At 41.1% G+C, this 23,028-nt stretch overlaps 2 protein-coding genes across 2 annotated transcripts; one reads left to right on the top strand and one right to left on the bottom strand.

Moving 5' to 3' along the window:
* Positions 1 to 360: 360 nt before the first annotated feature.
* Positions 361 to 7,753, bottom strand: LOC117823516 (mitochondrial folate transporter/carrier-like). Its single transcript, XM_034698725.1, has 7 exons — positions 7,256 to 7,753; positions 6,843 to 6,993; positions 6,666 to 6,751; positions 5,087 to 5,241; positions 1,747 to 1,860; positions 1,337 to 1,482; positions 361 to 1,217 (listed from the first exon to the last, which is right to left on the bottom strand). The coding sequence occupies exons 1-7, from the start codon at positions 7,458 to 7,460 to the stop codon at positions 1,091 to 1,093; spliced, it is 984 nt and encodes a 327-aa protein (XP_034554616.1). The 5' UTR covers positions 7,461 to 7,753; the 3' UTR covers positions 361 to 1,090.
* A 2,128-nt stretch (positions 7,754 to 9,881) lies between these two features.
* On the top strand, positions 9,882 to 21,298 carry dcaf13 (ddb1 and cul4 associated factor 13). Its single transcript, XM_034698314.1, has 11 exons — positions 9,882 to 10,100; positions 10,326 to 10,525; positions 10,638 to 10,745; positions 10,839 to 10,928; positions 11,863 to 12,018; positions 12,161 to 12,238; positions 12,333 to 12,415; positions 13,951 to 14,115; positions 14,678 to 14,813; positions 20,433 to 20,596; positions 20,997 to 21,298. Exons 1-11 carry the CDS (start codon positions 10,031 to 10,033, stop codon positions 21,082 to 21,084), a joined length of 1,338 nt encoding a protein of 445 aa, XP_034554205.1. The 5' UTR covers positions 9,882 to 10,030; the 3' UTR covers positions 21,085 to 21,298.
* Positions 21,299 to 23,028: the final 1,730 nt, after the last annotated feature.

Below are 23,028 nucleotides of genomic sequence, written 5' to 3'. Positions count from 1 at the left end.
ATCAAACTATTTAAGTGGAAACAGGTTGTTAATGTCAAATATATATTCATTACCTGGCTGTTGCACATTTTCACACAATAAATGTTTTATTTTGAAAATCAATGGTACATTACCTGTCCGTCAGAATATATGGTTTGTATATTTGTTTCAGTACTGGTAGAAGAGTTCCGTCTCTTGTTATAGTATTTCTGATTTGTCATGTAAATTTGTTTTGTTCTTGGTAAAAGTGTTTAATGTAATTTTGTTTTATAAAATGTAAAAATGTTTTCCAAAAGATAAATTTGTCTCCAGCTTTGTAAAAGTCTTTCATCCTATGTAAATTTGCATTGCACTTCCCAGACACCGTAGAAAAACACTTGATTCAATGTAGCCACAAAATAATAACTTTACTGCATGTTATACATTAAACATTGACAATGCAAAAAGAGCACTATTCAGACATGATGATAAACATTTGTTAAGCACTGCAGTTAGATTTATGTGTGTGAAAATTCAAAGAAAACTATGAATTGTGCGATGCATGTATTGGTGTGTTTCTAAGATCGACCTTCATTGCTGCCATCTGTTTGAAAAAGATAGAAATAATTTAAAAGCCACAAAAACTATAAAGCACACATGCAGATGAAGAACTTAGCAAGATGTTGAATTAACTTTCAGCATGTCTCCCTTGCAGCTGCTAGGAAACATCTCGTGTAAACATAACTATGATAGCACATTTATCACTCTCCTCTTATGATGCACGAAATTCTGAGTAATGCATAAAAAATCAGACAAACATCATTGCAGCATGTTCTTTGGAGTGCACAGCACTGTGCCCCCCCCACCCCCCAGAAGTCAAAGTGTTGGCCATGTATGAGAATCAGAGACTGATGTGACCTTAGACGACCTCCCATTTCATGTTTGTTCACAAAAATAAATCCACTGTTCATTCCACAGCCCCAGTTTGGCAAATTTTGTATCCCTTCTCAATGCCTCTGGAACCAACACATCCACAGCACAGGACAATCTGATGCATTCTCTCTCTGTTTCTTGGATTGTGTCAGTGTGAGCTCAGAGTCTTCACAGCAATCCATGCCATGCTTTTAAGCCCTCATTGATTTTGTCCCAGAAGGAGGCGGGAGACATTCTCATACACTACAAAAGTGATACAGCAAGCAGGGGTGACACGAATCAAGTTGGGGATGATGCCTTTATAGAAACCAATGGCTCCTTCATTCCTGCAGAAAGAAAGAGAGAGAAGAAAGACTATGACTCAAAAAGGACAGTTTCTTATAACAACCATATTTAGAAACAGGATGTCAGGTACAGCTTCTTTCTGACTGGATCGCTATCATACCTCCATGTCCGTCCGATGACATCAATAACTCCATTGTATCTATTGTGCTGGTCTTGCAGACGGGCTCGCACCACCTGATAGGGGTATGTTGTGGCAACAGCAAATATTTTGGATAAAGCTGCCATTGTGATGTATTCCAACGCATTCTGTGGGCACAGATAACCAAATTGAGAGAGAGAGAGAGAGAGAGACACAGAGAGAGAGAGAGAGAGAGAGAGAGAGAGAGAGAGAGAGAGAGAGAGAGAGAGAGAGAGAGAGAGAGAGAGAGAGGAAAACTGATGAATCACTTTTTCAATTACTACTTACCTAGAGCTCAGTCTTTAAATACTGTACTAAAAAGTTCCAAGCTTTAGGTTGGAGTTTTGTTGAAATCTAGCATGTTTCTGTGGTTTGTGGGGTTAATGACTCACCAGCTTTGCGTCTGAAGGCGCTTTCCTGTATTTGTTGTAGTCTCTCTTTAGTTCTTCGTAGGCCATGAACTGCAATGCTCCATGGGATGTGCCAAACAGACCAGGAACATAACCCTTCAACAGGAATAGCTTTGTAAGTCCATCTTTCGGGAAACACTTAGGCATCATCTCTAAAGCCTTGTACACTGTGTTTGTAGCTCTCTACATAATTACATGTGTTCAGGTTTTCCACAGATTGATCTGACGGTAAATAGCATGCTAAGAAAATGTACTTAAAATTAGAGATGTTACATGCTGCTGAAAAACTTTGGATGTTATCACAATTATTCATAGGATAAAAGCCCTCTACTATAGAAGACATGAGCTGCTAACGCCCTCTAGAGGTGATTCATGAAACAACACAACTCATATTTATAGCATAATAAAGGTGTTTTTCAACCACAGGGACTATAGCCATGAACTATGTGCGTTTCAAGCAGAGGAACCTGGGTCTAAATTTAGTTCAGGGTAGATAATCTCCCCCCTAAAAAGCCTCTGCTAGGGGGGTAGTACTTTTCAAAGGTCCTGGGACTTTCGGGGGGCAGGGCCTGCAGTGCTGAACGTGTCTGATTGGCAGATTACCACAGTGTTTTTATTCCGCCTGCCGTCCATAATAACATCACACACATCTGTGATTCACTTGATTTCTCTTTCTTTCATTAGTTTTTATTTGTTCTATCTTTTTTGTATGTGTGTGTACTTTTCAAAAGAAGAAGCTGTGATTCTCTTGATTTAGCAGCTTGTAACAGTAGTCTTCTCTCAGCCCACCGTGAATGTGTCTCTCCCGATGTTATGGTTTAAAAAGTGACCCTGTAAAGTGGAGACCTTCAGCTGAACGTGTCAGTGTTTGTGGAGTTTACACAGCTGTTGAAACACAGAGGGAGTTCCTGGAATGTAAACTAGTTTGGTTTTAATTAAGATTTCAAAATATCCTCATCAGATATTTAATGATCGTCTAAAGACGTTTATGAGGGATGCATCCGGCTGAAAGCCAGCAGTTAACAGGGTTGCTGTTTAAACCAAAACACTGGTTGATCTCTGCCATGGCTCGAGCGCATTGCTGGATTTAAAAGCAATGTTAAAGCTGTGTTGAAACGGCTTTGCTATAGAGTAATGTCTGATTTATACTTCTGTGTCGAATCAACAGCGTAGCCTTCGCCAGAGGTCAGCGTAGCTCCCGTACCTACACAGAGGCCTACGCAAGTAGCTGACCTGCACCTCCTCCATAAGGTAACTATGTGGCGAATCGACACGGACCGAAGCCCTGTGATTGGTCCGCTCGGCGGCATTGTATTTCCTGCATTTGGAGCACTTCCGAGGATCCCGGACATCAGCCGTGTATTTCACTCCTCCAATGTCTCCTCTCTATTCTTCATGTAATCATGTCTGTATGATAAACAGCAACATGTATCAGCTGTAGATTAACAGAACACGCTCTGAATCACTGTGGAAAAGTAAACAGAGATCGTAGTGGGACTGGAAACAGGCGACCGGCTATCACAATGCCTCAAGTGTCTCGGAGGAGTATTGCTGCACGTCACGGACACATCGACGCAGAAATGTAGTACAGTCATGGCCAAAAGTTTTGAGAATGACACAACTATTAATTTTCACAAAGTCTGCTGTTTCAGTTTTTATAATGACAATTTGCATATACTCCAGAATGTTATGAGGAGTGATCAGCTCAACTGCAATTAATTGCAAAGTCCCTCTTTGCCTTGAAAATGAACTTTATCACCAAAAACACATTTCCACTGCATTTCAGCCCTGCCACTAAAGGACCAGCTAACATCATTTCAATGACACACAGGTGTCACACATTAACACAGGTGTGGGTGTTGATGACGAGGCTGGCGATCAATCTGTCATGATTGAGTGACTGGACACTTTAAAAGGAAGATGGTGCATGACACCATTGTTCCTCATCTGTTAGCCATGGTTACCTGCAAGGAAACACGTGCAGCCATCATTGCATTGCACAAAAAGGGCCTAACAGGGAAGTTTATAGCAGCGAGTAAGATTGCACCTCAGTCAACCGTCTATCCAATTATCAAGAACTTCAAGGAGAGAGGTTCAATTGTTGCCAAACAGGCTCCAGGGCGCCCAAGAAAGTCCAGCAAGCGCCCGGACCGTCTCCTGAAGGTGTTACAGCTGCGGGATCGGGCCACCACCAGTGCAGAGCTTGCTCAGGAATGGCAGCAGGCAGGTGTGAGTGCATCTGCACGCACAGTGAGGCGAAGACTTTTGGAGGAAGGCCTGGTGTCAAGGAGGGCAGCAAAGAAGCCACTTCTCTCCAGTAAAAACATCAGGGACAGACTGATATTCTGCAGAAGGTGCAGGGACTGGACTGCTGAGGACTGGGGTAAAGTCATTTTCTCTGATGAATCCCCTTTCCGATTGTTTGGGGCATCTGGAGGAAGGCTTGTTCGGAGAAGACGAGGTGAGCGCTACCATCAGTCCTGTCTCTTGCCAACAGTGAAGCATCCTGACACCATTCATGAGTGGGGTTGCTTTTCGGTCAAGGGAGTGGGCTCTCTCACAATCTTGCCTAAAAACACAGCCATGAATAAAGAATGGTACCAGAACGTCCTCCGAGAGCAACTTCTCCCAACCATCCAAGGGCAGTTTGGTGATGAAGAATGCCTTTTCCAGCATGATGGAGCACCTTGCCATAAAGCAAAAGTCATAACAAAATGGCTCGGGGAACAAAACATTAAGATTTTGGGCCCTTGGCCAGGAAACTCCCCAGACCTTAATCCCATTGAGAACTTGTGGTCAATCCTCAAGAGGCTGGTGGACAATCAAAAACCCACAAATTCTGACAAACTCCAAGCATTGATTATGCAAGAATGGACTGCCATCAGTCAGGATTTGGTCCAGAAGTTGATTGACAGCATGCCAGGGAGAATTGCAGAGGTCTTGAAAAAGAAGGGTCAACACTGCAAATATTGACTTATTGCATGAATTCTGTGTAATTCTCAATAAAAGCTTTTGATACTTATGAAATGCTTCTAATTGTATTTCATTATACCATAGAAACATCTGACAAAAACACCTAAAAACCCTGAAGCAGCAGACTTTGGGAAAATGTAATATTTGTGTAATTCTCAAAACTTTTGGCCATGACTGTAGTGCTCATGTCTGTGTCAGCCACTACTGAGAAGGGGCGACAGAAGTATAAACCAGCCTTAACGGACGTGTTGGTTTTTACTTCTTCTAACAAATAGCTCACCTGTCATTCAAATAGCACATATCTAGAATTGCTACATTCTAAGAGTACAATGAGAGACTGAGGGCTAACCTTGTATAGTCCTGGTACCCCTTCATGGCGGTAGATCTTGGCCAGAGCATCAAGCATTCCCTTGTACTGTTTGCTGGAGGGGTCAGCGTTGTATTGCAGTACCAACCGGGTCTTGGTCACCCAGATTGGGTTGGTTATGGTGAGAGTTAGGATGCCTAAGAGGAGACAGGTAGACATTTAGTGGGTACTTTGTTAGATGCATGTTTAACATACACACACAACTCATTGTAATAGTCTACTTGTTGAATGTCTGTAGCTCACATCTGACAAAACTTAACATCTGTGCCTTGACGGACAGAATGAAACTGCTCAGTTACCCATCAACCAATCAGAAAAGAGATGTGTTCTCCTTAAAACTGAGTGAGATGTGATCGTGGTTCCAACTATAATTGATGCAACACTTTACAAAAATAGAACAGCCACAATTATGTACTTTCAGTAAGATCCTCGCCTCAACCCTCGGGATATGACAGTGACTTCTCTCTACTCGAAGCAAAAGTGAAACCCTTAGGAGCCCCTTCTGGAACATTTGTACAATATACTGTAGCTACAAGATGCATCATTTTTTTATTATTAAAGAAAAAGTGTCTCCCACCCAGATCTAGTCATATATGCTAGATAAAGATTTGACTAAATAACAGGAAATGTAATAACTTTATATAATTTATCAATTTATTGTCCCTTTTATATTTATTTGAATATTCTTTTTTTTTTTTAACTCTTCAATTTGTATCATTGAATTACTCTTTTTTTGCTATTCTTAGTGCTTTTATTTATCTTAGGCTTTAATCTTTACCTTTTTTATTGTCTTCACTACTCGACTACACTCATTCTTATTTATAAAGCACGTTTCATACATTCAAGCATGCAGCCCAAAGTGCTTCACTAAAGATCAGAGACAAAAAACAACAGCAACAGATAAGTGTGGGAAGAAAAGTGATAAAAATACTTCAAAAATAAAATCCTGATGATTAAATTATAAAATAAAATCAGAGAATTATCAGAAAAATAAAATAAATCAAATCAGATAAATTAAACAATATTAAAATATAATAAGGTAGAATAGAATAAAATAAATAAAAATGATGATAAAACAATGGTCATAATGTTAATAATGCAGTCCAGGGCTAAAGGGAAATTACTCCAAGTTAAAAGCCAGATTGAAAAGTTAAAAACACCCGAGAGCTCAACTATTTCCCTTTGTTGTTTATTTCTATACATTTTATTGCAATTAGTGTGCATTAGTCTCTCCTTCTAAATCTATCTATGCCATCTATGCTGTATATTTAGTCATGATACATTACATTTGTACTGTTTTCTGCTGTAAAGCTCTCTGAACGCTTGATTGATTGATTGATTTAAGATCCTCGTGCTAAAATCACTTGAGAGGCATAACTTTCCCCCCTAACTTCATTTAGTCAACAGGAAGCAGCTCCATGTGACCCTGTGAGAATAAAAAGGTGATCTGCCTCCTGTCTGCTAAGGCCAGCTTGGGGCGGTCCTATCTTGCTGCTGTTCTTGGCTTTGGGACAATTGTGTGTCTGCAGGGCAGCCGTGTCCAGATACATGTAGGACTCACCTGCTTCGGCTGCAGACACCAGGTGCTCTGTTGCAGTTAGTTCAGTCTGGCGACCCTCCTTTGTGTAGCCTTTGATTGCATTATAGCTTAGAGGAAAAAAAGCATGGGACAAGAGGTTAGTTAAAGATAAAGATGCATGCATGAAAAAAATAAGGTTTCAGGGTATTGATTACATACAACAGGAAGTAGAGACCCCAAGATGCTCCTGCACCCCAAACATTAGGTGTCACTCCTTGGTAGAGACCTCTCAGTCCCTCCTGCTGCCAAACACTCTTCATACAGTGCATGATGCTACTGTACCTAGGTCTGACATCCAGTCCATCACTTACTGCAATGAAAGGCATAGATGACATATGTTTATTCATTTTATAAACATGTAACAGAGACAAAATCAATTTAAAAACATCAATCAAATCAACTGTGCAAGAGCCCTATCATGTTTCTCACATACTTCCTTAGCATATGTTCTTATACTGAAGAGACAGACAGAAAACAGACTGTCTGCAGCTTCTAGTGGATCAGAGACTTTAGTGTTTCAGGGTCCTTACACTACAATAATACAACAACAACAATAACATGTCATACTGTACCTGCAAACCTAATTTTAACCAGATCCAGAGGGTGAAGCACCAGGGTTGAGATAACTCCCCCACTAAGTCCCGCGACCAGGTTTTCTATCCTCACATGGTTGAAGACCTGCTTCACGTGTCCCCCTAAGGAGACAGCAGGGACGGGTTTGCTGGACAGTCCGGTCTCTGAAACGGGTCCGGGTCCATGATTCGGAGCAGAGCTCATGTTTGTCGGTATTTGTCTCTGCTAGCTGCTGTCAGCTCGTCGTGTGTACAAAGTGAAACCTCTCTGCTCAGGTCAGTTAAGGATATGGTCTACTTCTAGACTCTGACTCTGCTGGAGTTTTAGAAGATACCACACAGACGGGACTGACTCCGGGAAACATCCACACTGGCATCGCAACCAAACCACGTTGTTGACATGTGGCACTCCATAGGTGTAGTAACATTATCCAAAATGTCAAACAGCAGTACCAGTGCTCGACCTTGCTGCTAACGTAAACTGTCAGAATATAAAAAGCTGTACTTCCGGCTACACCCTTCAAAGTAAAAGCACTTTCAGAAGAGCAAATTACTTCACTGGTTCTTTAAAGCTGGGGTTGGTAGTCAGATTTAGATCCACTTTTTGTTATACTGGTCAAAATGATCTTTATGTCCCGATGGTAATCAATACATAATCTGTTCTTAAAAAAGAGTGAAAAAAAGCCGCTATCTACAGCCGGAGTAAACCTGGGAAAACACCAACCAATCCCTGCCATCAGGAGCCAAATGATGAAACCAATCAAATCCCGTCCTGCCGTTCTGCCCGCCTCCTGCAAAGCGTACATTTCATGTTTGTTTGTGTTTTTAACTTTCACTATGAGAATGTTTTGGTGTTTTTTTTACCGCTGAGTGAGACATGAGTTGACGTAGTGCAAAACACAAACAATGTGCTGAAGACCAGTTTTGAATCAGTCACCATCATATGGTCATGAATCAGCGGCGCTCGTGCATGTGAGCGGGGGTGTCGTTTTGGAGGAGCTCCGAGGGGAGGGGTTAGACCAAGCGGCAACCTCCGGTCTAAAAATATAAGTCCAATGCGGAAGTGTTAAAAGCTGCAGTTCATCGAGGATCCGCTTGAGGCTGGCTCCGGAAGTACCGGAAGTCACATACACATGAATGGGAAAAAGACGATCTTTTCAGCAGAAATAAACATGTTTACAGCCTGGTACAAAAGATGAGTGTAGTCTGAATAGCTCATTTCTCGATGTCCTCTCACTGTGAGGGGGGTGATTTTTTTCTAACACAGCAATTTTGAAGATATTGAGATTACGAGTCTTCCAATCAGAGGCAGAGCTGCCTGTGGGAACACTGCAGCTGTTGGCTAGGAGGCTAAAAGCCCGCCTCTTTACGTCACACTGGCTCGACAGAAGCAATATGGCTGCCACTGCCGATTGGCTTCAAAACAGCTCTTCAGGAACAGATGGGTGACGTCACGGATACTACGTCCATATTTTATACAGTCTATGGGTTAGACCAGGGTTGTCAAACATACGGCCTGCGGGCCAAAATCGGCCCGCCAGAGGTTCCAATCCGGCCCGCGGAACGACTTTACAAAGTGAAAAAACTACAGAGAAGTCATTAACTGCAATTTTTCAATAAAAGTAACTATTTCAGATTTGTCCTCTTGGGGTCACATACAATCATAGTGCTGATGGAGCGCCCTGAACGGTGCTCCAGGACTTTTTTTCTCAAAGTGAGAAAATAGATGACTTGCAGTTTGCATATTCCGGTTGAGATTCATGAAGACTTTAGAATGCCTCATGATCCAATTAGCACTAAAGTTTACGTATATGTAAACTTTTGGAGCGTGGATCCACAATTTTCGAAAGGAGCCGCATATCGTGCAAGTGTGCTTACCATACATGTGCATGTGTCACAGGTGTGCTCCGTCACTGCCAACACTAGAACTACAGCCCTGCATACGACACTGTCCAGCAAGCAAACTGTTCCTGTTGGAGCTGAGGGGTCCATAATAATCAACTTTACCTTCTTCATTATTATAATCTATCTGTTCTTTTTCAGTAAACATTACACTCTGTGTCAGGTGAATGGGTAACCTGTGTCTTTGGTGTGTTGGCAGCAGGTTTCAGGGCTTAAAGAGTAAAATATTCGGCCCATGAGACCCATCATGTCAAAAATACAACAGCTGTTTTTATCGAAAGATAGTTCATTAAATGTGAACATTTTCAGAATGTACTTTGCAACAAAACAAAGGGTAACATTTAGAGTTGTTGTTATTTATAGGTTATTATGTTGTGACTTTACTGGTCCCGCCCACTCTAGATCAACTCAGGCTGTATGTGGCCCCTGAACTGATATGACTTTGACACCCCTGATTGTAGAGTGAGGAGCTTCTCAGCAAGCAGATGAGGTCGAACAGTATTGAAAGCAGAGCTAAAGTCCGCAAATAATGTAACATACATGTAACATCCAAATGTATTTAATTAGTGTAGTACTTCAACACCTTTTAACTACCCCTTTCTCAACAAGTGCTCTAACGCTAATAGCGTGTATGTTTTTACTTTGAAAATCAAACCCTTCATTTCCGTTTTTTTCGAGCACAGTTCCGTACCTTGGAAGCACTTCCGGTAAAGTCCTCAGTGACGCAACCAGGAGGACTAGAGATCCCACAATGCAACACGTCGGCTCTGCACTTCTTCTTCCTCAGCACATGGCCGGTAGTTGCTAGTATTTTTCTTGTGTTAGTTTATCATAACAGCAATTCCGAGTGTTTGGCAATTCACCCGCGTCCAAATGAAAGTTAAAGTCCTCTCGAGGAACCCGGACGACTATGTCCGGGAGACCAAACTGGATATTCAGCGTGGTGAGTACGAGTTACATTTCAAGCTTGAGAATGTTTGTTACTGGGAATGCCAGACAGTTTCTCTTAGCAGGACATAACATTTGACATGAGTAAAGGTGAATAGAAATGTCGAGCCTGTTTTATATATCTATGATAATGTCATTTTTACGACAGTATCATTTGCGACAGTCCAAAAAGTTGAATATTCACACTGCTCATTAAGAAGTGAACACCCTCTCTTGTTAGTCCCTAGAAACTATGATCCAACACTTCATCCCTTCGAGGTGAGCAGAGAGTACACCCGGGCTCTGAATGCCACCAAGCTGGACAGGGTGTTTGCAAAGCCGTTCCTGGCCTCTCTGGACGGCCACAGAGATGGAGTAAACTGCATGGCCAAGCACACCCAGAGCCTCTCAACGCTGCTGTCTGGATCCTGCGATGGGGAGGTAACTACCTTTTGCATCACCTAAACCAGGAACTACACTGACTTATGTGCCTGCTGATAACATTCAAGTTTTATATACTAATTATTATTCTATGTTTTTATTTGATCCCAAGGTAAAAGTGTGGAATCTGACCAAACACGACTGTGTCCGCACACTCCAAGCACATGAGGGTTTTGTCAGGGGAATGGTTGTGCGCTCCTGTGGAACATCCTTCTTTACGGTGACTGCTGCCACCCCACTACTGTACAGATCTTTTTAGAATCCTGAACCTTTTTCCAGTTCTAATTTATGTTTTTCATGATGCCATAAACAGGTTGGGGATGACAAAACGATCAAGCAATGGAGAATGGAGACACCAGGTTACGGAGAGCAAGAGGAGCCACTCAACACTATCCTTGGAAAGGTGAAGTCATCATGATATAGGAGAGGTCCTGCTTACAACTTTTAACACTTCACCTGTCCCTGAAAAGTGTCTGTGATTGCAAAGATGAAATGTTCAAACCAAGTCATGGACTCAGACCTTAATTTCAGCAGCCACATTAAGACAATTACAAAGTCAGCCTACTATCACCTTAAGAATATATCAAGGATTAAAGGACTTATGTCTCAGCAGGATGCAGAAGAACTCGTCCATGCATTTATCTTTAGCAGACTAGACTACTGTAACAGGGTCTTTACAGGACTCCCTAAAAAGTCCATCAGACGACTGCAGCTCATACAGAATGCTGCTGCTTGAGTTCTAACAAGGACCAACAAAGTAGACCACACCACCCCAGTTCTTAGATCTCTACACTGGCTTCCTGTCTGTCAGAGAATAGACTTTAAAATCCTGCTGATGGTTTATAAAGCACTGAATGGTTTAGGCCAAAAATACATTGCTGATCTGCTACTGCTTTTATGAACCACCTCGACCTCTAAGGTCATCAGGTACTGGTCTGCTTTCAGTCCCAAGAGCCAGAACGAAACATGGTGAAGCAGCGTTTAGTCATTATGCACCACATATCTGGAACACACTCCCTGAAAGCTGTAGGTCTGCTCCAACTCTCACCTCTTTGAAATCAAAGACTAAGACCTTTTTATTTACCACTGCCTTCCTATCTTAGCTCATTTTAACCCACTTTAAATGTATGTAAGTTTATTTCTTAATGTATTTCTATTTATCCTTTCTTTTCTATGTGTTATTCTAAGTGTCATTTTAATTGTGCCCTTTAATGCTTGTCTGAATGTTTCCAATGCTTTTAATGTTTTAATGTAAAGACCATTTAGTTGCCCTTGTGTATAAAATGTGCTATACAAATAAAGTTGCCTTGCCTTATAGTGATTATTGTCCCTTGCAGACAGTCTTTACAGGACTGGATCACCACCAGAAAGACGCTGTGTTTGCAACATGTGGCCAGCAGGTGGACATCTGGGATGAGCAGAGGAGCACCCCGATCCGCTCGTTCACCTGGGGCGTAGACAGCTTCAGCTCCATCCGCTTCAACCCCGTGGAGGTAAGACATCATGTAACCTCAGCACTCACACAGGTTCCACCCCGCCTAGAGCTGTGGACATTAACTCAAAGCTGAATGTAGCAAGACTAAGTTATTACCTTGCTGTTGTCTTCTGATAATAATGATTTATGCGTTTCCCCAGACTGAACTTCTTGCAAGCTGTGCCTCTGACAGAAGTATAGTGCTGTATGACATGAGAGAATCAGCACCACTTAAAAAGGTAGGCTCTACCATGAAGTGATTGACCTTTCTCTGTCCCTGCTTCATTAATGTGACACAGTATTCATTTATGTGTGTTTTATTTTCTCCTGTAGGTTATTATGACAATGAGGAGTAACAGTTTATGCTGGAACCCCATGGAAGCTTATTACTTCACATGTTCAAATGAGGATTACAAGTAAGTTGAGGATGTTGAAGGTTTTTGTTTTTGTATGTTTTGTTTGCACTACATCAATCAATCAACCAATCAGTCTTTATTAATACAACACCAAATCACAGCAAATATTAGCTCAAGAAGTTCCTATTAAATCAGGAGTTGGCACTTTAACTGAACCATACTTGTCAATGTAAAAGTCCAACTCTGCACCACTGGTAGTGTAGCAAAACAGAGGGGTATACTACGAAGCAAGTTCAACATATCCCAGATATCTTCTCCTGATCCGGCTTCACTGAACCTAACAAAGAAGATCACGCTAATCTGTCACAGGAAGTTGGTTATCAACATGTTGAGTCAATCCAGAATTACCCTGAACGCGTTCACATGAACGAGGCGGAGAAAGCAACGTGACCAATCACAGATTTTTCAAAAACTGCACTGATATTAGAAAAATATGAAGAAGTTAAACACATCACCCAGACTAACATCAACACAGCTGAGTTTGAAACATGAAAGAAGAACTGAGAGATAAGAAAAAAACAGAGAATGTGCAAAATATGTCTTATTCACTTCATTAGTGCAGATGTATCTGATAATAATAACTGTTTATTCCCTGACAGTGATCTCTCTCTTTGATTTAATCTTGTGTCGTGTGTGACAGCTTTAGACGTAATATTCCAGCTGCAGCCCTGATGGTATCAAACTGAACAAATAAAAATGAGAACATGATTCAAAGTGATAAACACACGCAGTTTTATATTTAATGCAGTACAACAATTTCATCTGAATAATATGATTTCAGACTCTGTTTAAGTCTGATGTCAGGAAAGAAAATCAGTAACTGTCACCAGTATTTATATTTAAAATCATACAGGTAGACAAACTGTGCTGGCGATTCCCCCCCCCCCCCTCGCGATCAGCTCACAGAGCTCTGTGATCGAGCGAGCTGATTGGTCAGTGGGTGGAGTTTTCTACAAACTGATCTCTGACCCTGAACAGAACCTGCCCCGGAGCAGGTTAGGAGTTCAGCATGAGTAGTCATGGTTATCTACCCATGTAAGATGGGAACCACCTCCGTAGTCCTGCAAATCCAGAGTTAACCCTGAAGTTACTTCGATAACCACAAATCTTGCTTTGTAGTATACCCCTCTAGTGGGTGACTGATGCACAATCCCATCATTGTTTTGTTGTTTTTGTTTAATTTAAGCACAATTTTAACTGCAAGCAAGTTGTTGTAGCATTTATTAGATTTTTTGCTTTCAATGGGAGGCGCTGTGGGCAGCCCCCACTTAGCTCAGATTGCCACAGATGGCATTAAAAGGCAGCCTGATTGGCCCAGGTGTTGGGCACAGAGGAGATATATGGTTTTTGACAGTGGTGAAAGGACTGATGGTATGTTTTTTTTAGTTTTGCCTTCTTTTGTTTCCACTTTAATAAATGCAAACATTTTATTGGAGAACAAAGAGGACTGACACGTTGGAAACTCGCCATCTACAGCCAGGTGGATTTACCTTGCCAAGAAAGACCTTTATTTCTGTTTCTCTTTGTCTCATCAGCCTCTACACGTATGACATGAGGTACCTGGATCAGCCCATCACAGTTCACATGGACCATGTGTCTGCAGTGCTGGATGTTGATTATTCCCCTACTGGGAGGGAGTTTGTATCCGCTAGTTTTGACAAAACAATCCGTATCTTCAACAAGGATGGAGGACACAGCAGGTTAGTTTTTCCCAGAATACCAAAATGAAAAAAAGAATGATCATTTATTGATTTGAAGTACTGTGATTGAATCACTGGTTTACTATCAGGAAGTCAATTCTACAAGTTTTTATAGTTTATATATAGTTCATTATATCTTATTTATTGACATTGGGGAGTGGAATGTGTTGATTTAATTATATCTCATCTTTTTTATTTATTTTGTCACATCTGAGTAAAATAATGAAGTTAAACTGTTGTTTTCAGTTCAGAATGTCTTCTTTCACTTCTAAATGAGTTGCTACTTCTCTAAGCTAATGTCAGGATGCTAACTGTTTTGACTGGGTATTCAACCTCAGAAAACATCCTTTTCTTTTCTGTTATGAGGGCAGCTACATACAGTGCCAAGCTAGCATGCTACATTAAATACAATCTGCTGAATACAGAATTGTATTTATTGTAATTTTTTTGCTGAATTTTAACTCTGGATTTTTTAAAATCTTAATTTGACTGTTCATCTGAGGGTTTATAGATTGATTTTATATTAGCATTTATTTAATACATTTTCTTTGTGTACATTAAGGGAAGTCTACCACACCAAACGCATGCAGCATGTCATCTGTGTGAAGTGGTCTGCAGACAGTAAATACATCCTGAGCGGTTCCGATGAAATGAATATCCGACTGTGGAAAGCCAACGCATCTGAGAAGCTCGGAGTGGTGAGTCCTGCCTTCTCCTCTCCATCATTTCTGCATTTATTTCTAAAACTTGTTGCTTGTTGGTAAGCAGTGAGTGTTTCTCTGTGTACCAATAACTTTCCCCCCCCTCAGCTGTCGTACTGTACACTGCGTCTCTCTCCACTGTCACACCTGATATTGTTGTATGAGTTAGCTGCATCCTTTGAAACTGCCATGGCCCTTGGCCCACCTCAGCAGGGTAAAAGTGGGTGCTCATGCCAGGAGCATCGGCCTGCTGTTGCCAAATGCCCTGATGGATGCTGACTTAGGGGAGAATCACTCTCAATAAGTACAATGTACCAATTGGCACAGCTGCTCTTGTGGCAGGTGGAAGTAAAAAACTCAAGCTTGTGTCGTTTATTTATATTCTATCTTCAGAGAGAAACAGAACCTGCTGTAAGTCTCTGTTTCTAGTGCTGATTTTTTTAGATCTTGTGTAGCAAGCAGCATGTGTATCGTATTGAGATGGTGTAAGCAGAAATGATTGCCTTAACATTATGCTCTGCTCATCTGTCAATGGAGCTCATATAAAAGGCTGGGAAATGTTCCAGTGCCCTAAATCTCTCTTATGGCTGTGTAATAAAGATCAATAGCATCTCATGTGCCATCTCCAACAGCCATCTTTCATTCCTTATCGGAATCACTCTTGCTTATTCTCTTAATGCAGCTTCGGAGTGGAAAATTGGCCTTCTTTTGGCACTTGTTTTACTGTCACTGTGTAAGAGGAGATTTATTCGCAAGCTTTGCACTTAAAGAGATCAGACAAGGGCTGCTCCTATCAGCAGTTTAAATCGGCCAATCACTTAAAGCAGGCCACTCTGAACATAATGAAGCATTAACAATCAAGTTGTACTGAAAGGGTCTTTAATTATCACGAAATGCTGAAATGCTGGTTCAAGGCTTTGTCTCCATCAGAAGGCACCACATTGGACTAATCAGGACTCTTCTATCAGCTGCTGCACATCACAGTTTATTTTTTCTCCTAACTTTTGCAGGCAGCAGCCTTTGACTCCAGTGTAAAAATAGTTTGTTTTTCAATCTTAGACCTCAAACACAAGGAATTAATTAGCACTGTTAGGTTTTAGCTTGATTGAAAAGGGATGGAGCAATGAGTTCCCATACTATCACCCACAAGGGTCCCTAAAAAACAACCTAAGTGTTATTATGAGTCACAGATGTCAAATTGGTGATATGTTAGGTGCTTCATTATATTTGGTCAGGGCCAAAAAACAACAAACAAATCTTGGCATGCCTCTTGAACGTTTTTGAGCTACTTTCAAGCTCCTCATACATTGAAGGATAATTTGGGATTATTATTATTTTTATTTTTTAACCCATTGTGTTAGTTCTGAAAACATGATTTGCAGTTAATTGCTGACATCAAGCAACATCGTGACTTTGCTTGAAACTCCTGTGCAGAAATTTTTGTTTGTATTGATTTTGGCGCCCCCTGTGGGCAAAGATGTACATATTTTTACCTTACTATCTTGTTTTGCTCATGGCAAGGTAGTATTTTCTTGCCCAAAACTCTCAGCCTGCTCTCTTTTGCTAGTCAGATGTAGAGAAAAGCTATTCTACTGGCATGCCTTTAATATTCTGGTTTGACACCTACCCCCCTCACAGCGATCCTAGGAATTAAAACTTCAATATAAAAATGATCAGTCTTATTGCTGATGGTTTTGTTTGATTTTGTTATTCATGTAGAACCATCAGTATTAATTTAAGTCTATTTCACAACCAGTCAAAAACTCCTTACTGGAGCTTTGAGAGAAATTGGCATCAACCTCTGCACACATTCAGCCGGCAGCACTGCCTTTAATGCTCAGTCAGTGTGTCCACTGAAAGTGTTCAGTCACAGTAGTGCTGTGTGGTCAGTCTTGCAAGAAACCAATAAGCAGTCAATGCAGTCGCACATGTAAACCCAAAGAAAACATATGTAGCCTGTAAGGTGTAGTTGTGAGAGAAATGCTGCTGCTGTAGAAGACTGTATTGATTCAGAATGGGAATGCACCTTTTGATTTGTCTGAGATGTGCAATGAATGTAAACATTCAGACCATCTTGAACCACTGTAAGGGGATCAACAGATTTATCAATGCACTTCATGTAGAGTCATTATTCTTTATCACATTCATGCTGTATTTTTAAATTCTATTTTATTTTATTTGGACAAAGAACTGGACAGATGAAAACGGGCCTGGAATCGAAAATGAAAGCAAATGAGCTATCTCTTCATTTTGGAGTGCCTGTACTTGTTAAAGATCCAGGAATTTACAGGGACTACACTACTGATCGTTTCTGATTGGTGGCGCACACGCATTGTTTCCATTTCACCCCCCATTCAGAATAACATTATGCATAACTTTGATTGACTTAATAATTCCTTAACATTCATCTTGTTTGAGCCTGATAGCGCTAATGCATCTCTGTCTGCTCCCGGTGTTACAGTTTGAAGAGTGACCCTGTAAACTGGCGACCTTCAGATGAATGTGTCAGTTGTTGTTGGGATTACAACAGCTGTTGAAACAGAAGGAGTCCTCAGGAATGCATCCTAGTTTTAATTAATTAAAATGTCAAAATCTACTCGTCAGGTAAGTATTTGATGATTATCCAAAGCACTCTACAAGAGATGCATCTGGCTGAAGATGCCAGTTAACCGGGTCGCTCTTTAAACTGAAACACCATTCAATCTCCGTCATGGCTTTGACTGACTGTTTTGTTGCTTCAAGTCAAGCTTTTAAGGCGCTTTGAATCTGCTTTGCTACTAGCACTTGTCTCCTTCCAAGTGTTGATTCACCGGATCAATTTGCAATGCAACAAAGCACGTTCAAAAACGGCACAAGCTAAATCTCCTCCATGCTAACAGGCTAACTGCAATGTTGGTTGCCTTATATGGCCTCATCTTGGTTGTATAGCCTTCATCTTTGCAGGTTGGTCTGGCAGTGTAGTGTATTACTTGTATTGCTTCTCCACACATCCCTAGCCTGATTTGCATCATCTTCACTGGGCTCCAGAAACCAGAAACAACCGGCCCCAGGAACCGTTTAGCTCCTTGAAGAGAAGCTACAGGAACTTAAGGTTCCTGGCACTTGTGGTCAAAAAGCATCTTTTGTGTAACAACCAGAGGAACCAATGTTGTGAACTCAAATTCCTATTCCTTATTATTTCCCTTTGAGTAGCAAGAAGTACTACACCATAAGTCTAAGTCCAGAGTTTTTCTGATGGTGCAGTCGCTTTCTGCATCCTCAGAATTGGAGCATGCCACCTTGTGCTTGACCACACCTTATTTTAAGACCAACATGCCCATGCCATCAGAAGTAACTGACCCTGTTGTGTCTTGAAACACAATGAGTGTCATGTTTTTGTGATCAGTTTTGCCTAATAAGTTTAGATAACATGAGCTCCATTATCAACACAAAATCAAAAGTGACACATCATCCTCTGAAATCTGGTCCCCATTTGTTGGGATTACACTAATATTGTCTAGCAAGCTCACCGTGTGTATCCAGGGAATTAGTTCAGTCCTACAGGATCAGCGTCTAACGGCTCTTCTTCAACAAATTGAATCTGAGACAAATCATTGCTTTTAATTAGAATAAAAGCTTTCAAGGAGGGCGGCCTCGGCCAAGACCAGCCCGAGTAGCTGCTGGGTTTTTATGAGGAAGACGGAGGGATGCTGTTGAGCTAGTGTCTTCACTTTTTAACAGACATTGATTCACTTTTGAATGAATATGTGTCGAGCTGAAGTTACTGCTTACTGTGCAGGTCAGCTCTTTATTATCTAAGTCAGCATACTGTAATTATCATTTATGAAACATATGCCTCCAGAGCTGAAGGCACATCACAAGTCAAAGAAAATGATTTGGTGAATCTTTGGGTCAGCAAAACATTAACATTGATAAATGGTCTCCTGGAAATAGCTACCACAACTTGAAACTACTTATTCCAACAGATATTAGATATGACTTCTATCACTTTGGGAATCCAAGAGGCTACAAACGACATAAACCCTATTTGTGATACAGTGTTGGTGATGAAGTCAGTAATGGCCATGTTTTGTTGCTTGTTCTGATCTCCAACAAAAACTTTAGAATATGAGAGTTAATCAGTTCAGCAGCTTTTGTTGTTGGTTTAAATGTCTTTCAGATTAATATAGGAGGGGCGCCGTTGGCCTAGTGGTCTAAGCATGCGCCCCATATACAGGTGCTAAACCCACAGAGGTCGCAGGTTTGATTCCAGCCTCGACCATTTACTGCATGTCCTCCCCCTCTCTCTGCTTCCCACATTTCCTGTCTCTCCTTGGCTGTCCTGTCCATTCAAGGCAAAAATGTCCATAAATATAACTTAATAAAAGGTTAAAAAAAAATGATGGGAGGGACTTTGTATGTTTGGAACAGAACTGATTTATTTTAGGAACATTTTCTGAAATGCTTTTATTAGCTTCAACTGGGAGAAGGCCCCGGTGTAGACCCAGAACTCAGTGGGGGGATTATATCTCCCGCCTGGTCTGGGATCACCTCGGGATTCCCCAGGAGGAGCTGGAAAGTGTTGCTGGGGAGAGGGATGTCTGGGTCAATTTGCTTAGACTGCTACCTCTGCGACCCGACCCCGGATAAGTGGAAGAAAATGGATGGATGGCTTTTATTAGCTTTGAATCCTTGACGAGAAGATTGACACTACTTATATTGTTGTACATTCAATATGAATGTTTTCAAGTTCAAGTTGGTTTGCTTGTTATTGCTCAAAAAGTAAACTGGGACAGTCGATTTGTTCAGTCAAGAAAGACCTTTGAACTTCACTGTAACCTTTTTTCTTTCTTATTAAACCCCAATCGTTCCAGTTTTCAGTTCCTTATTCAACCAAATCTCATCAATAGAAATAATAGATCTGAAAAGTCATACCCCTTTTCGACTGATGCTGTCTCAGGCAAGCGGCAACCTCCGGTCTAAAACTATGAGTCCAATGTGGATGTGCTAAAAACTGCAGTTCATCGAGGATCCACTTGAGGCTGGCTCCGGAAGTACCGGAAACCACATACACACCAGTTCAAATAAGACGATCTTTACAGCAGAAATAAACATGTTTACAGCCTGGTACAAAAGACGAGTGTAGTCTGGATAGGTCATTTCTCCATTGGCACACACTGTAGAGGGGGGGGAATATTTTCTAACGCAGCAATTTCAGAGATATATAGATACCGTGATCAAAAACACAAACCAAACGTGTTTCCTCCGTTGTCCTGCAGCCAAAAAATCAAACAGACTAATGGATTCCAAGGCAAAGCAGTGGTCGCCGAGGAGACAAGCTGCCCTCGTCCACCATCGTTGTTGTTGTGAGGGAAAGTTAGCGCTAGCGCTGCTGGGAAAGCGGCCACGTAAATCTGATGTCATGACGTGACTCTTCCACAGGATCATGCGGATAAACAAACAGGTGTTGTGTTGTTTCGCGAGCACCAGCCTGGAAATACAACCCGGTTTGTGTTGGTCGAAAAGTTGACTAGTTTTACTCTCCCATTCCATTTTCTCTTTATCTCTTTATTTTCATTCCTGTCTCTCTTTCTATACATTTCATCTAACCATCCTGTCCTTTCTTGTGTTCCGTAGCTGGCCCCAAGAGAGAGGCAGGCCAGAAACTACAATCAGAAGCTGAAGGAGAAGTTCCAGCACCACCCGCACATCAGACGCATCTCTCATCATCGACATCTACCCAAGAACATCTACCATCAGAGCAAGGAGCTGAGGGTTATGAAAGAGGCTCGCCGCAGGAAGTATGCATTCCTTCTTTTCCTCTTAAAGTTGTGATTGCGCTCATTTTACTGTAATGCCGTGACTCTTCTTCCACGTGGAGGAAATGCTGACTTATGCTGCTGCCAGGCAAGATCTGACCTAGTCACATCAGACTAAAGGGAAGGCCCTCTATGGCATGGTCTCAATAGGCCTTACAGACTCATTTACAGCTGTATGGTGGATTGATTGTCCCAGTCTTGTATTCATAGCTCAGTCTGCAGATTTACTTTCCATGCTTTATGCACTACTTTCAGGGTACATGAGTGTGCTGTGGGTGTAAGGTCAACAGTCTGATTGACCTCTCCCTCTTCTCCACATCCTTCCTTGATTATTCTTAGCTTTAGACCCTGTTATTCACTCCATCTCTTGTTTTTTTTCCAGGGAGAGGAATGTCCGAAAACACAGCAAACCAGGAACTGCCCCTGTGGTGTCTGAAAAGGTGAAACATGTTGTGACCGTGGTCAAATAGAGCCAGCAACAACAACAACAACAACAACAGAAGACAGAGGGGCTGCGATCAAGAAAGGAGATGGAACCCCAAGATCACACCAACGTGGGATATTTTCAGACTGCTGGTATTTGAGAGCAACATGTTTGGAAGGTGACCGTTCTGGGAAGGGCAAGTTTAAGGACACAGACTGTGAATACATTAAAAACAAATCTTTTTCTCTTTTTATGAATAATCTTGGTCCTTTGCTTGAGGAATCACAGGTTTTATTGAGAGCAAGTTGTCATTTTACCTTGGGATCCATGATGAGCACCACAGTGTAAGAAACTGAATCTAAACTGATCCAATCAATTCAGCATGACCTGGTACCTGTTTATAGTTTGTTACTTGGTATATATATATACTGTATATATATATACTGTATATATATATATATATATATATATATATATATATATATATATATATATATATATATATATATATATATATATATATATATATATAGTTCTCCCTTCATTTAATTAAGTTCTTGGAATTTGCCACAGTAGTAAGCAGAAGACTAAGGAAGTATGGGAATGACAACAAATGTTATCTGAAGATGCTTTTACGAACAGAGCAGGTCTAGACTGTACTCTGTTAAATTATTAATAAAGACCCAACAGCAAGACAGGATAAGATCCAGTCCCCTCTTACCGACCGGACCCGACCTTATCTCATCTTAATCCACCATGAGCAGAGCACCTTGCAGTATTTAGCTAGTTACAGCGGCAAGGATAAACTTCCATTAATAGGCAGAAACCTCGAGCAGAACCAGACTCATGTTAGACGGCCATCTGCCTCAACCGAGTTGTGGTTGGAAAGAGGGATAGAGGAGAATACGAGAGAAAGAGATAATAGTGATGAAACTGGTAGTAGTTGCACCTTTTGACGCTGGAGTCTGGAACATCCACAGCATCAGGATGTCTACGGCAGCGACTCAGAGGAACCTACAGAGTAAAGGTTAAAGTATGCTGCATATGACAAAAACGTCCTGTCATGAATCGACACTATCACTGTCTTCTGCTCGTTGTTCTAACTCCATCAATCATAAACAGGACTCATGTACACTTTGGGGTAGTCTCTTAACAAGCCTGTCTAGCATAACGCTGCACTCTGTGGTACACATAAAAAAGTAGCTACAAAAAAGAAGAGCTCAAACTTTACCTTTCTGCTTCAAACTCTGCAAATTGATCCATCACAGGGACAGGACTTGTCAGTTACAAGTATTTCTTCCAAAGTACACAGATGCCTTAATAAGCTTTTGGAAAATGATAGTTTTGATTATTGTTGTGAACATTACACAATTTTTTTCCAGTTCTATTTTGGAGTTTCTCATTATGATATATGTAATTTGTTCAGAACACATTCTTCACTGAAAACCTGTATGTACTGTGCATGAGGACATTTTTTTTTCCTAGTCTGTATTTATAATAAACATCCAAACTTAATTCCCAAAAATTCAAACTCAACACCAGTTCCCTCTTATTTGTTGTTACATTAGATCACTGAAATTTGAATGGTAGTAATTTGCTTAAAGCCTAATGAGCCTGAAGCGGTATCCTCTTAATGTTGTCCTTCAAATCCAATCAAGACTCGCCTGAGAGAGAGGGAGCGAGAAAGAGAGAGCGAACCAGATCAAGAGGGAGGACTACTAGTTGAGGGTCATAGCTGAGAAATAGAAGCTAGCCTTGATGTCTTCTCATGAGTGTTTGGATGGAAACAGTTTTCAAGGACTTTGACTGGAAACAAGGTGTACTAAACAAGTGGTTCCCAAAGCGGGGGTCGGGACCCCCTGGGGGGTTGGGGGACACTGAATGAGGGTCACAAGACAACTTCTTAAGAAACAATACAAATTTAGAATGATCTAAAATTACATATTTTATGCATTATTGTAAAAGTATCTACAAAAATTGTGGCTACATT

The sequence above is a fragment of the Notolabrus celidotus genome, chromosome 12 (genome assembly GCF_009762535.1).
Source record: "Notolabrus celidotus isolate fNotCel1 chromosome 12, fNotCel1.pri, whole genome shotgun sequence".
NCBI lineage: Eukaryota > Metazoa > Chordata > Actinopteri > Labriformes > Labridae > Notolabrus > Notolabrus celidotus.
The sequence above is the reverse complement of the archived record's forward strand: the minus strand, read 5'-3'. Positions and strand labels throughout refer to the sequence as shown.

Coding starts and splice junctions, on each gene's coding strand:
- LOC117823516 (XM_034698725.1), bottom strand. CDS start 7,460: ATGAGCTCTGCTCCGAATCATGGACCCGGACCCGTTTCAGAGACCGGA. Junction 6,752..6,842: donor TGGGGTCTCTACTTCCTGTT/GTATGTAATCAA, acceptor TTTTCCTCTAAG/CTATAATGCAATCAAAGGCT. Junction 1,861..5,086: donor GGGTACCAGGACTATACAAG/GTTAGCCCTCAG, acceptor TTCCTGTTGAAG/GGTTATGTTCCTGGTCTGTT.
- dcaf13 (XM_034698314.1), top strand. CDS start 10,031: ATGAAAGTTAAAGTCCTCTCGAGGAACCCGGACGACTATGTCCGGGAG. Junction 12,239..12,332: donor AATCAGCACCACTTAAAAAG/GTAGGCTCTACC, acceptor TTTCTCCTGTAG/GTTATTATGACAATGAGGAG. Junction 14,116..14,677: donor AAGGATGGAGGACACAGCAG/GTTAGTTTTTCC, acceptor GTGTACATTAAG/GGAAGTCTACCACACCAAAC.